Source organism: Balaenoptera musculus, chromosome 19 (genome assembly GCF_009873245.2).
Source record: "Balaenoptera musculus isolate JJ_BM4_2016_0621 chromosome 19, mBalMus1.pri.v3, whole genome shotgun sequence".
Classification (NCBI taxonomy): Eukaryota; Metazoa; Chordata; class Mammalia; order Artiodactyla; family Balaenopteridae; genus Balaenoptera; species Balaenoptera musculus.
Window position 1 is genome coordinate 45,039,531 of NC_045803.1, and position 13,754 is coordinate 45,053,284.

The 13,754-nt window shown below is 41.5% G+C and overlaps 1 protein-coding gene and 1 long non-coding RNA gene across 3 annotated transcripts in view; one reads left to right on the forward strand and one right to left on the reverse strand.

The window, feature by feature from the left end:
• The window catches only part of ZFHX3 (zinc finger homeobox 3), a 252,681-nt gene extending 250,809 nt beyond the window's left edge, over nucleotides 1–1,872 (forward strand). For both annotated transcript variants that reach the window (XM_036833736.1, XM_036833735.1), the window contains exon 10: nucleotides 9–1,872. In XM_036833736.1, coding sequence (XP_036689631.1) covers nucleotides 9–1,639 — 1,631 coding nt within the window. In that variant the 3' untranslated portion in view covers nucleotides 1,640–1,872. The remainder of the gene's footprint in view (nucleotides 1–8) is intronic.
• A 1,361-nt stretch (nucleotides 1,873–3,233) lies between these two features.
• LOC118885237 overlaps nucleotides 3,234–13,754 on the reverse strand; it is a 170,747-nt gene continuing 160,226 nt past the window's right edge. Inside the window, exons 2-3 of the long non-coding RNA XR_005017466.1 lie at nucleotides 11,745–11,891; nucleotides 3,234–3,836 (exon numbers count right to left, since the gene is read on the reverse strand). This is a non-coding gene — a long non-coding RNA (uncharacterized LOC118885237). The remainder of the gene's footprint in view (nucleotides 3,837–11,744; nucleotides 11,892–13,754) is intronic.

Genomic DNA, 13,754 nt, shown 5'->3' on the forward strand with positions numbered 1-13,754 from the left:
CCTTTCAGCTTTAACGTCTCCTAAACCGAACTTGATGGGTCTGCCCAGCACAACAGTTCCTTCCCCTGGCCTCCCCACGTCTGGATTACCAAATAAACCGCCCTCAGCGTCGCTGAGCTCCCCCACCCCAGCACAGGCCCCCACGGCGACGGCCCCTCTGCCAAGCCCCCAACCGCAGCCGCCGCAGGCGCAGCCGCCGCCGCCGCCAGCAGCCCAGCCACCACCCGCGCCGCAGCTCCCGCCGCAGCAGCAGCAACAGCAACGCAAGGACAGAGACAGTGAGAAGGGAAAGGAGAAGGAAAAGGCACACAAAGGGAAAGGGGAACCCCTGCCCGTCCCCAAGAAGGAGAAAGGAGAGGCCCCCACGGCGGCCACAGCCACGATCTCAGCACCGCTGCCCGCCATGGAGTATGCAGTGGACCCTGCGCAGCTGCAGGCCCTGCAGGCAGCCTTGACTTCGGACCCCACAGCGTTGCTCACGAGCCAGTTCCTCCCTTACTTTGTACCAGGCTTCTCTCCTTATTACGCCCCCCAGATCCCCGGCGCCCTGCAGAGCGGGTACCTGCAGCCTATGTACGGCATGGAAGGCCTGTTCCCCTACAGCCCCGCGCTGTCGCAGGCCCTGATGGGTCTGTCCCCGGGCTCCCTACTGCAGCAGTACCAGCAATACCAGCAGAGTCTGCAGGAGGCCATCCAGCAGCAGCAGCAGCGGCAGCTGCAGCAGCAAAAAGTGCAGCAGCCCAAAGCAAGCCAAACCCCAGTCCCCCAGGGGGCTGCTTCCCCAGACAAAGACCCTGCCAAAGAATCCCCCAGACCAGAAGAGCAGAAAAACGCACCCCATGAGGTGTCCCCCCTCCTGCCGAAACCCCCCGAAGAGCCAGAAGCAGAAAGCAAAAGTGCGGACTCCCTCTACGACCCGTTCATCGTTCCAAAGGTGCAGTACAAGTTGGTCTGCCGCAAGTGCCAGGCGGGCTTCAGTGACGAGGAGGCGGCGAGGAGCCACCTGAAGTCCCTCTGCTTCTTCGGCCAGTCTGTGGTGAACCTGCAAGAGATGGTGCTTCACGTCCCCACGGGCGGCGGCGGCAGCGGCAGCGGCGGCGGCTCGTACCACTGCCTGGCGTGCGAGAGCGCGCTCTGTGGGGAGGAAGCTCTGAGTCAACATCTCGAGTCGGCCTTGCACAAACACAGAACAATCACGAGAGCAGCAAGAAACGCCAAAGAGCACCCTAGTTTATTACCTCACTCTGCCTGCTTCCCCGATCCTAGCACCGCATCTACCTCGCAGTCTGCCGCTCACTCAAACGACAGCCCCCCTCCCCTGTCGGCCGCCGCCCCCTCCTCGTCCTCCGCTTCCCCCCACGCCTCCAGGAAGTCTTGGCCGCAAGTGGTCTCCCGGGCTTCGGCCGCGAAGCCCCCTTCTTTTCCTCCTCTCTCCTCATCTTCAACGGTTACCTCAAGTTCATGCAGCACCTCAGGGGTTCAGCCCTCGATGCCAACAGACGACTATTCGGAGGAGTCTGACACGGATCTCAGCCAAAAGTCCGACGGACCGGCGAGCCCGGTGGAGGGTCCCAAAGACCCCAGCTGCCCCAAGGACAGTGGTCTGACCAGTGTAGGAACGGACACCTTCAGATTGTAAGCTTTGAAGATGAACAATACAAACAAATGAATTTAAATAAAAAAATTAATAACAAACCAATTTCAAAAATAGACTAACTGCAATTCCAAAGCTTCTAACCAAAAAAAAAAAAAAAAAAAAAAGGAAAAAAAAAAGGAAAAAAAAGAAAAAGCGTGGGTTGTTTTCCCATATACCTATCTATGCCGGTGATTTTACATTCTTGTCTTTTCTTTTCTAATATTAAAAAAAAAAAACTTAACCCTGTTACATTGTGTCCTTTTGAAGGTACTATCGGTCTGGGAAACAGAAGTCCACAGGGCCTCCCTATGTCTTTGGAGCTTAAACCCCTTGTATATTTGCCCCTTTTCACTAAATGCCCCACGTTGATAGCACAGAGGAGCCCGGCATGCACTGTATGGGAAAGCAGTCCACCTTGTTACAGTTTTAAATTTCTTGCTATCTTAGCATTCAGATACCAATGGCTTGCTAAAAGAAAAAAAGAAATGTAATGTCTTTTTATTCTCAGGTCAATGGCTCACACTTTGTTCTGTTTTCAGAATCATTGTTTTATATATATTATTTTTGGGGGTTTTTTTTTTTTTTTTTTGGTTTTTGTTTTCGTTCCAGAAAAGATTTTTTGTTTTGTTAATTTAAAAACGGGCAGAAAGTATTTGAGAAAAACAATGTGAACTGCTTTAGCTTTCTGGGGATTTTAAGGATAGCTTTTCTGCTGAAGCCAATTTCAAGGGGAAAAGTTAAGCACTCCCACTTTCAGAAAAAAAAAAAAAAACCCACACACAGAGTGTTGAGGACTTGTAGCTTAAAAAAATAAGTTTTAAAAACTGACTTTCTGTATTTATGATAGATATGACCATTTTTGGTGTTGAGTAGATTGTTGCATTGGAAATGAACTGAAGCAGTATGGTAGATTTAAAAGGAAAAAAAAAAAACCTTTTGTGTACATTTAGCTTTTTGTATGGTCCAGCTGACAGCTCCTCATTTGATGTTGTCTTGTTCATTCCTAGCAGATAGATTGCAATCCGTTGATTCACCTAAGCTTTTCTCCCCCTTTGTCCCTTAATTCCACTTTCTCTTTCCTCCTCCCACCCTATAATCTCCCACTTAAGGTAGCTGCCTTCGTTTCTTAGAGGGTAGCTGCAGAATTATTTTATAAAACTAAAGAAAGAATTTCAAAGGGTTCTAGGGGTCATTAGGATCCTCACAGATTATTTTTGGTTGGGGAGTTGAAACTTTTTAAAGGCATATAATTCTAGTTACCTATGTCTGTTAGCCTTGTACATTTATTTTTTATTTATCCTTCCTTTGGTTTTTCTTTTCACCCTTTTTTTCCCCTCCTTGTTTGGTAGATGCTTCAAATATTCTTTTCCTAAACTAAAGCATTTGTTTCGGTTTGTGTAATTGGGCTGTGTGCTTTTCTTTTCTATAAAAGTTTTTGGTTAGGGGTTTGGTTTCTGTGTTTTTGTTTTGTTTTCTTTCCTCTCTCAGAAAAAGAAATTTCATGCTTTAAATAAAATCCAAAGACACACCCTTTCACTGCTGAGGCAGAAAAAAGGGAAAGGGTTCTTGTTACTTGAGAATTTGTTTCTGATTTAAATAAACAAGACTTAGTTTAATAAAAGAAAGAGTAAAACAGAAGATTCCCAGGTTGTTATGTGCTGCTTCTGCAAGCAGAGAGGCAGCTGTTAAAGACAATTCCATATACCAAAAGACACACTTTTTACTTCAAAGTTTTGTCCTTGTGTTAGGCAGTCTGAGCAGCGAGTGATCCAGAGCGCAGCCAACAAAGAAGCAGATAGCAATGTACGTACAGAGAGCAAAAAAGGAACCGTGTGTGAGGCACTTGTGTTTATGTTAATATCTGCATTCCTGTAACACACAACACAACGCAACATACACCCTTTCTCATCCTAAAAAAGCGGTCTGAACTTTGAAAGGAAACCTTTGTGCTGCTAATAACGTAGATTTTGGAGACAAATAGATGCTTTGCTGTTTCACCTTCATAACCAAACATCAACAGAAAAAAATCTCCCCTTACCCCGAAAGTGTGAAATCCTTCTCCCCTTCATTCTCTTCCTTATGTTTCAAAAGGGAACTTTGAAGACTGTGAATGCAGGTTCCATCTGGTCACCTTTCGGGCTTCTTCCCCAGTGCTGAAGCCACTCATCGACTTTGCAAAAAGACTGGAGCATTCCAAGATCTGAAAATGAATTTCTTTTTTTTCTCTTTTTCTTTTTTAGCCGGGACTATTTTATTTTTATGAACTTGTTTTTAGTTTAATGAAAGAGTAGATCCTGAACTGTTGTATATATTTCTAACTAGGCTGACTGATGCACAGTGCAAATTCCTTTTTTAATTGTTTTTTTTTTTTTTAAGTAGAAATACTAAAGAATACCATCTAACTATTCATACCAGTATCCAGTCGTAGCATAAGGTGTCAAAAAACAAGTACGCAAAACATTTGCTGTTTTAACAAGCTATTTCTTTTAACAAGAATTCTTGTATTTCTCCCTGTGTTTTTGAGATGAACATTTTTAAATTTTGAAGTTGTACAGTTTTTTGTTTTCCATTATTTTATCTTGTTTGTAACTCTATGAAATATATATATATATATTTTTTGCCATTTAACTGTTGTATGTTACTCTGTGTCTGTATCATATAGAAAAAAATTGTTTGTTTTTGGTTCTCTATGTGATATCAATTAACAATTTAACACTAGTTTTACCTGTCAAATTCTGCTAGGTCTTTTCTGAAAACTTTGTTTTTAAAAATGGTAACTGTTTGGTAATAGTGCAATTTCTATCCCTTTCCCTCCCCCCCTCAAGTTCATTTCCTTGTAATTTTGCCACCCCTCCCCAAAGTTTTTTTTCTTTTTTCCTTTCTTTTCTTTTTTTTTTTTTTTTTTTTTTTGAGCTACCATGCCATCCTCCCTCTGTGAGGCAGAGTGACTGTCAGTGTTTTTGTTATGCCATGCCTCGACCTGTGGGTGTGTTCGGCAATAGCAAGGTGGTTGGGTAGACTGACTAAGCATGCTTCTACCCACCACTGTTCCTCAGTGGGGTTATGTGAGTGTTTCAACCTGGAGTGGGTTGCACACTTAATGCTTTCCTCTACAAGTATACCGCCCACATATACGTTCATTCAAAAAAAAAATTCTTCTCAGCATTAACCTAGAAGTAGCAAAGCAGTCGGTGATGGTGAAGCTTAGAGGTCAAACACGAGCTAGTTAGATGTCTGTGGGCTGGCATCCACCATGGCTGTGACCAGTATCATTTACAAAGCATGAATTCACTACAATGCTCAACTGTTTAGATCGGTCCCACTCGGAGAATTTACCCCTGTCTGCTGCATAGTCCACAGCTGAATAGGATATCTCAAATCACTTTTTGAATTAGTTCTTCACCTCCATTGATACTTCATATTTTTGGTTGGTTGTTTTTTTTTTCTGAATCTCCACAGTGTGGGTTGGTGCCAGACACCATTCAGTCATAGCACCAAATGGGCCCACAGAATGGGAGTTATTTCCTCCATCCTCCAAAAAGAAACTTAAGAAGGAAACACATAACACACACCTACACATGCATATACACACACACACACACACACACACACACACACACACGGAAAAGTTTAAGTCTAGGAAGTTTTATTTTTAATTAAAAGCTATTTAAAGAGATGAATGTGGCCAAAGTTTTACACAATTGAAAATAAGGTAACACAGACAGCACGTGTTTAAACCTGAGTTTATCAGGCATGGCAGGAAGTTGCAGGAGAGAGAGGCAGAGACCCAAGCCAGTGCACTTGATGTTCATGGACATATTTTTTTTTAAATAATAAATTAAATTAAAACATTTTAAATAGAAGCATAAATTGAGTTGGTTGGTTGTTGGCGCTGAGATACTGCCCACTGTGAAACAAAGCTTTGACTAGTTTGTTTGTTTGTTTACTTTCTTCGGAGGGGAGGGGGGCAAGTTTGGGTAGGAAAGAAAGCATACATGAACGTGACCCTGAGGTGAAGAGGTATATGAACAGCCTTTGCAATGTACAAAAAAACAAAAAAACAACAAAAAAAAAACAAAAAAAAAATAGAGCAAGTGAAACCAAAAATGATGTTCTTGGTGTTTTTCTATAATGTAGTCTTGTTAGCTTTTTTGTTACTGTAACAATGCTGATCTCGAACTGTACCAAAATACATGGAGACTAACAGAACCACATGGAACTTTCAAACTGAAAAAATTTGTCACAAAAACTTTGTTGTCATAGTTAAGTTGATTGTAGATGGTAATTGAATATACTCCTTTGAAAATATTTCATCAAGTATGTTTCCTGCTCATTGTGATACATTAAAAAAAATATGAGCAAAAGTTCCTGTCTCTGTCACCAGAGTTTGTGTGTGCATGTGTGAGAAAGAGGTTGATGGCTGGCAAGGTGTAAGTCTGAACAGTATCCTGAGGTTGTGTGGCCAGGGACACTTATTCTGAGGTACACAAGCTCTCTGGTAATTCTAAGTGTCCTTGTATCTCCTGGCACTCATGAAAGTGCAGGAAGTTTTGGTGATGGTGCTGACTAGCTTATTTCTTTGAGAAGGGTAAGCCTGAGAGCTTGGATGATGTTTGGCCCCAAAGAGCCCTAATAGCATTTCTACTTTTAATTCAAATGTTTATATGAGAATTTTAGATACCTGGGACAACCACAAGCAAGGAAGTTTTGCTGATGATGAGGAAAGAGGTAAGTTTAACTTCTCTGAAATGGGAATTAGATCCAATGTTTATGATGGAAGGATATGAAAGGTGAGCTGAATTAAATGGATGATTGACTACATTTACCTTTCCTAGCAAAGGATTTTTTAAACCCCTGTTAGAGCAGAATTTGAGATAAGAACAGTCTTCAAAACAGTAATAGCATTAGTAATTCCTATATACAAGAGGAAACTTGGTCCTCTTATCAAAAACCCTCCCTTACAGCAGAAAATGCATGACATTCATTAATAGGAGTACATTCAAGATCAGGCCCAAAGGCCTTCCATTCATCTCTAATTTATAGCCAAAGCCCATAAATAATTTACACAACTCTAGCAGTAGGCCTGGATGGCACTGCAAGCTAGCTGTGTTCTTGCAAGGTCTGCAGCATCTGCCCTCAGCCAACAGGGGTCTTTTCTACCCCAGGAGTTGAGCTCTGAAACCCTCTTCTATTGGCTTAGACAGCCATTGTCCACCAAGTCTTTTTTCTTAGTTCCTGCAGCAGGCATTCAAGAAGCAGCAGTGACCCTATTAACTCAACATTTCAAAGAATTCTACAACTGGTACAGGCATTACTAGAGCTCAGAAAGGAAAAGTTGGTTCCCTCACTGGTAGCTGGAACCTCTATGCCAAACAAGTAGTATCACTGTCCCTAATGAAACCCTGCTCTTTCCCCAGGCATTGCACCTTTCTTTTGGGTGTTCCTGCAGAAGCAGATGGCTTCTACCTCAATGTGTTTTCTTGGCTCACAGTTATGTCACTGATCTTTCTTCTGACCCCATGAAAAGGTACAGTATGATAAAAATTGTTCAGACCCAAAGCCACATCTGCCTTTCTAGGCTATAATTATTTTAGGGTCTGGCAGGATCACACTGAAATGTTTTAAATGGAACTAGTTTTGCAGCAAGGTTTTGCTGCTTCAGCTCTTTGGAGGAAGGTGACTACAATTCAAATTTTTCTTAAGGTAAATTTTTAACAAGAAAATAAGCACCTAAATTACATCGAGAGAGGGCTGGGTAAGGGACTCTTTCTGTTACTGAAAAAGCTTTATACTAAAGGGGAAAGAAGTCTTCCAGTCTGGCTTCAATACCATGTTCATGTGGATATTAGTCTCCTTGGAATTAATAGTCTTCCCCCCCTGGAAAATGTGAAACGGCAACATCTTAGTACAGCTGGCTGATATGTGTTAGTCGGGTAGCTGTTTCTAATTTCGATTTAAAGAAATGTCTGTAGTGCCTAGCTCCTGTTATAGACTAATGACCTTACAAATCTCACTTTTAACAAGTTTTGACTTTAAGTTACAAGAGCACAAGCAGTTTAAGAGTCAAGCTGAAGGATGAGAAGTTTGCATCTGCTGCTCTGCTCTGCAGCCTTAATTACAGTAGAGAACAGATGTGCTTGCTCAGTCTCTGTACATTTCTGCTGGGGGTGGACCAGCCAAGGCTCTAGCAAAACTTGCAAAATTAGTGCTCTCAGGGCCATTAAAATAGACAAAGCTTTCCATTACCTTTATTTCATAGCAAAGATGGTGGGTATTTCCCTTCCTCCCTCCATTCCCTCCTCCCTCCTTTCCTTCCTTCCTTCCTTCCTTCTTCCCTTCTTCCTTTCTTTCCTCTCTTCCTTCCCTCTTTCATTCTTTTCTTAACTAGAGGCATATATTTTTAAAATGTCTTATCATTTAGCTTAGATTCCTCTCAAGCTATCTTCTCGAGTTTTTCAATTCCAGATGCAAAAGTAAATTTGTTCTTTATCCTTTATGATTGCTTAATTTCTTATCTATATGGAACAAAGAGACTGTTTAATCCAATTTAGGGATCCCTTATTAATATAAGAATGAAGGGCTTCCCTGGTGGTGCAGTGGTTGAGAATCTGCCTGCCAATGCAGGGGACACGGGTTCGAGCCCTGGTCTGGGAGGATCCCACATGCCGCGGAGCAACTAGGCCCGTGAGCCACAACTACTGAGCCTGCGCGTCTGGAACGTGTGCTCCGCAACAAGAGAGGCTGCGATAGTGAGAGGCCCGCGCACCGTGATGAAGAGTGGCCCCCACTTGCCGCAACTAGAGAAAGCCCTTGCACAGAAACGAAGACCCAACACAGCCATAAATAAAATAAATAAGTAAATAAAATTAAAAAAAAAAAAAGGATGAAAGCTTTCAGATGAACTGTTTTACTCTTGGGGCAAGATCCCTTGGCCTGAGAAATAAGTGCTAAGAAACAACAAAGAGTAGCAAGTGACAAAGGCATCAGCAGACATTCTCTGCCTCCATAACACCAAAAGCTGCTTTGGACACTCACTCTGCCTTGCCTTCCTACGCTCAATACACTGCTCTTTCCAAAAGCCCCCTTACGCATTGCTGCTGTCTTTTAGACCCCCTCTGTAATGCTTTCTATTGGCTTGACACTTAAAATATTTTGTGAAGTTTTGTAAAATTACTTCTTGCTGCTCAAAATGCTCCATAAAGTAGGCAGAGTGGGTGACATTGATCCCAGGCGGTCAGGAGAGTGAGGTAATGAGTGAGGGGAGAAGACACTGAGCATGGGTTCAGCCTCTGTCCAGTGTCCCTTCTCCCCACACAGCATTAGGAGAGTGGTCGAGAGAGTGGGCTCGAGTCAGACTGACGGGGCTCCACCACTGTAACTTGGATTGCATTATTACTCCCAGTGTAACATGAGGATAAGGGTACCTGCTTCATAGGTTTCTTGTAAAGATTAAATAAGTTAATATCTGTAAAATGTTTCGAACACTGCCTGGTACATACTGAGTGCTAAATACCTGTTGCTCCTATTATTGTCAGTATTAACTCTCCACTTCTTTGCTGTAGGTCCCTTGTAATTGCAGCTTTTTTCTTTTTAATTAATTATTTTTTGGCTGCATTGGGTCTTCGTTGCCGTGCGTGGGCTTTCTCTAGTTGCGGTGAGCGGGGGCTACTCTTCGTTGTGCGCAGGCTTCTCATTGCAGTGGCTTCTCTTGTTACGGAGCATGGGCTCTAGGCACACGGGCTTCAGTAGTTGTGGCACGTGGGCTCAGTAGTTGTGGCTTGTGGGCTCTAGAGTGCAGGCTCAGTAGTTGTGGCGCACGGGCTTAGTTGCTCTGCAGCATGTGGGATCTTCCTGGATCAGGGCTCAAACCTGTGTCCCCTGCATTGGTAGGCGGATTCTTAACCACTGTGCCACCAGGGAAGTCCAGGAATCACAGCTTTCTAACCCTTGCTTTACTTCACAGAGGGTTTGGGGACTGCAGTTATATAAGTCAGTCCCATCAAGCCTTTGCAATATGTTTATAGCTGATGTTTTCCTGTCTGTACATATCTCAGAGGGTGTAGAGATTTTTCAGGGTGTTTCTGCTCATGAGTTGTACAAGAGGACTGTACTGAGTCTGTGCTTCAGTCTTCTCATGTCCAACTTCTAGTGATTAATTTGGTCAGAGGAAAGGATGGCTTATAGTTTGCTTTTGTTTGCAAGAATAGACATTCCTGCCTCACCATGCCTTGGCAGGTGAGCACTTAAATGTCTGGGTTTACAGAATAGAGTAAATGGAATAGCTTGTGACAATCTGCTCACTGCCACTGCCTGTTTTGAGGTGGTTTGAATACACAGGTTGGGAGCAGCAGTATCTAAAATGAGACTGTGAGAGTGAATGAATTGTACATGAAACAAAATTGAAAGAGGAAATCACCAAAGGAATGCAGCAAGAGGATCTTTTTACCCCAAAACACAGGAAGAGCTTTAAAAAATACTATTATTCTAGTAACCTGCAAAATAAACATCAGGAAGAGGCATGGGAACAACTGAGTAAAAACTACATTAGCCCAGAGAAAAGGCTTGAGTATAGCCTCTGCATGTATGAACCCATCAGTGACACAGGCTTTAGGAAGCTATGGCTCTGTGAACTTTCTCCATTTTTAATCAGAAACAGTGATGGTACTGGCAATAAGATTGCTGATACTGGTATGAGAGGGCTGGTAAAGGCTATGCAGTATGACTGGTGAGTCATTTTTCCTTTTCTCTGAGGATAATAACATATAAATGAAGCTTTGGCATATTGCCTGTAGATAGGATATTATCATACAGCATCTGCCTTTGATTTCTTTGTTATATGGTTCTAAGTTTGATGTTGTTTGAATAGTTTTCAAAGTCTGATTTGTATTCAGCTAAACTTGTTTCTTTCAGTACTGTAAAGATGTTGCTCCACTGTTCTCTCATTCGAATTGTTTCCAATAAGAAGTCTGCTGTCATCCTTATTTTTTAATGTACTTTTTTCCTCTTTTAAGATTTTTTTCTCTTTATCACAAGTTTTATCACATCATGTTATGATGTGCCTTGGTGTAGTTTCATTTATGTTTCTTGTGTTTGGGATTTGTGGAGCTTCATGGATCTGTGAGGTACTACTTTTTGTCAAAATCAGAAATTCTTCAACCATTATTTCCTCAAATCTTTTTTTTTTTCTTTTTCTGTCTGCTTCACTGCTTCTCCCCTTCACCTTCAGGGATTCCAGTTATATATGTATTAGACCATTTTAAGTTAACTCATAGCTTACTGATGCTCTGGTTTGGTGAAGTTTCTTTTTTGGAGGCAGGGCACTCTTTACTCTGTGTGCTTCTTTTTTTTTTTTTTTTTTGGTAGCCCATACGGGGAATGAATGTGCTTCATTTTTGACCTTCCATGTCTCTACTTAATTTTTGAACATATCACATACAGTTAAAATAACTGCTTTACTGTCATCCTCTGCTAATCTATGTAAGTTCTAAGTTGGTTGGATTATTTTCCTCATTATGAATTGTGTTTTCTTGCCTCTTTAGAAGTCTAGTAATCTTTGATTGGATACCAGTTATTGTGAATTTTACCTTGTTGAGTGCTGGATATTTTTGTATTCCTATAAATTTCCAGTTTATTCTGGGATGTGCTTAAGCTACTTAAAAACAGTTTGACCCCTTCATATCTTATTTTTAAGTTTTGTTGGGCAGGACCAGCACACTAACCAAGGGCTAATTGTTCCCCATTACTGAAGAAGGAAACTTCTGAGAACTCTACTCAAATGTTCCATGAACTTTTTCTGACCCTGTATGTGCATCAGGTGCTGTTCCCTCTTACCTTTTGGGCTGGTTCTTTCTCAGCCTCAAGTAGTTTCCTAACACGCATGCACTGGTCAGCACTTTTGTGAATAATCATGGAGGACCCTGTGAAGATCTCCAGAGGTCTCTCTTCTCTGGTACTCTATCCTGCAAATTCTAGCTGCCTTGCTTTCCCCAGACTCACCTTTATCTCCTCAGCTCAGGGAGTCTGCTGGATTCCACCTAGGTTCCTCACCCTAAGTTGTAACCTGGAAACTCTCTTTAAGGCAGTAGGGTGGGATAATCAAAGGGCTTACCTTATTTGTTTCTCATCTTTCAGGGATCACTGTTCTTCACTGTGTGGTGTCCAGTGTCTCAAGAACCATTCTTTAATATATTTTGTCTTGTCTTTTTAGTTGTTTCAGCTGGGAAAGGTACATCTGGTCTCTATTGCTCCATCTCAGCTGAAAGTAGAAGTCAAATATAGTTTTTAGATATATATGGTAAGAGTCCTGCATACCTTTCTAAGTTGCTACCTATGCTTATGAAATTTCCCAAAAGGTGTGAATTAACTTAGGACTCTGATTTCCCCAACAGACTTCCCTGAACATGACGGATGCTGACTCACTCTTAGGATCAAAGTTTGAAACTGCTTCATCCTTTTGCTTAATCACAGTGATGAGCAGTGAAAGAAATGTAGGTAAATGCATAATTCTGGCCACTTTTTGCCTTGCCATAATGCCACATAGAGTGGAAAAACCAGTTGTTAGGTTTTCAAGTTGTCAGCCCATGAAGCAGAGGTATGACTGACAGTAAAACACTATTTCAGCTCTTCCCCCTTGATATAAGGGTTATCACTATTCATAAAGGTAATTCAAGTAAAAAAAAAACACTTTTATTTCAATGACATCCTTCACACAGATCATTTTTCAGGCTAACTAAATGTGGCTCAAGGAAATCCATTAACTTGGAAGTGTGGTTCTTACTCTGAGATGAATTCATTGCACTCAAAGGGCTTACCTTATAACTAACACAGAAGAATGCTAAAAATCTGGCCTCAGCAGACACTAGTCATTCTTGTGAAAGTCAACTTATATTTGTTTGTTATGTTTATTATTTTGGCAGAAATTTGATCCTACTTAAATTGGTAATATAATACCTCCATGATAAGTGAAAAACTTAAGTGTTAACTCATAACCTGCTTTCAAAACTCTCAAGATTTGTTCCAGGGTACCCTTCCCACTATGCTTATCTGCAGAAAATCTGCTCCACTAACACCAGTCTACCTTCCAAACACACCCTGTACTTTTCCCTCTATACTTAAAGCCTTAACTAATGTCATTCACTAGATGACATCTATCTCATCACATCTGTCCAGTCCCTTTTCTGAAAAGATCAATGAAACTAAAAGCTGGTTCTTTAAGAAGATAAACAAAATTCATAAACCTTTAGCCAGGCTCATCAAGAAAAGAAGGGAGAGGACTTAGATCAATAAGATTAGAATGGAAAAGGAGAAATTACAATGGACACCACAGAAATACACAGGATCATAAGAGACTGCTACAAGCAACTATATGCCAATAAAATGGACAACCTAGAAGAAATGGACAAATTCTTAGAAAGGTACAATCTTCCAAGACTGAACCAGGAAGAAATAGAAAATATGAACAAACCATTCACAAGCACTGAAATTGAAACTGTGATTAAAAAACTCCCAACAAACAAAAGGTCCAGGACCCGATGGCTTCACAGGTGAATTCTATCAAACATTTAGAGAAGAGTTAACACCTATCCTTCTGAAACTCTTCCAAAAATTGCAGAGGAAGGAACACTCCCAAACTGAATCTATGAGGCCACCATCACCCTGATAACCAAAACCAAAGATACCACAAAAAAAAAGAAAGAAAACTATAGGCCAATATCACTGATGAACATACACACAAAAATCCTCAACAAAATACTAGCAAACCGAATCCAACAATACATTAAAAGGATCATACACCATGATCAAGTGGGATTTACCCAAGGGATGCAAGGACTCCTCAATATCTGCAAATCAGTGTGATACACCACGTTAACAAATTGAAGAAGAAAAACCACATGATCATCTTAGTAGATGCAGAAAAAGCTTTTGACAAAATTCAACACCAATTTATGATAAAAACTCTCCAGAAAGTGGGTATAGAGAGAATCTACCTCAACATAATAAAGGCCATATATGACAAACCCACAGCTAATATCATACTCAACAGCGAAAAGCTGAAAGCATTTCCTCAAAGATGAGGAACAAGACAGGGATGCACACGCTTGCCACTTTCATTCAACAT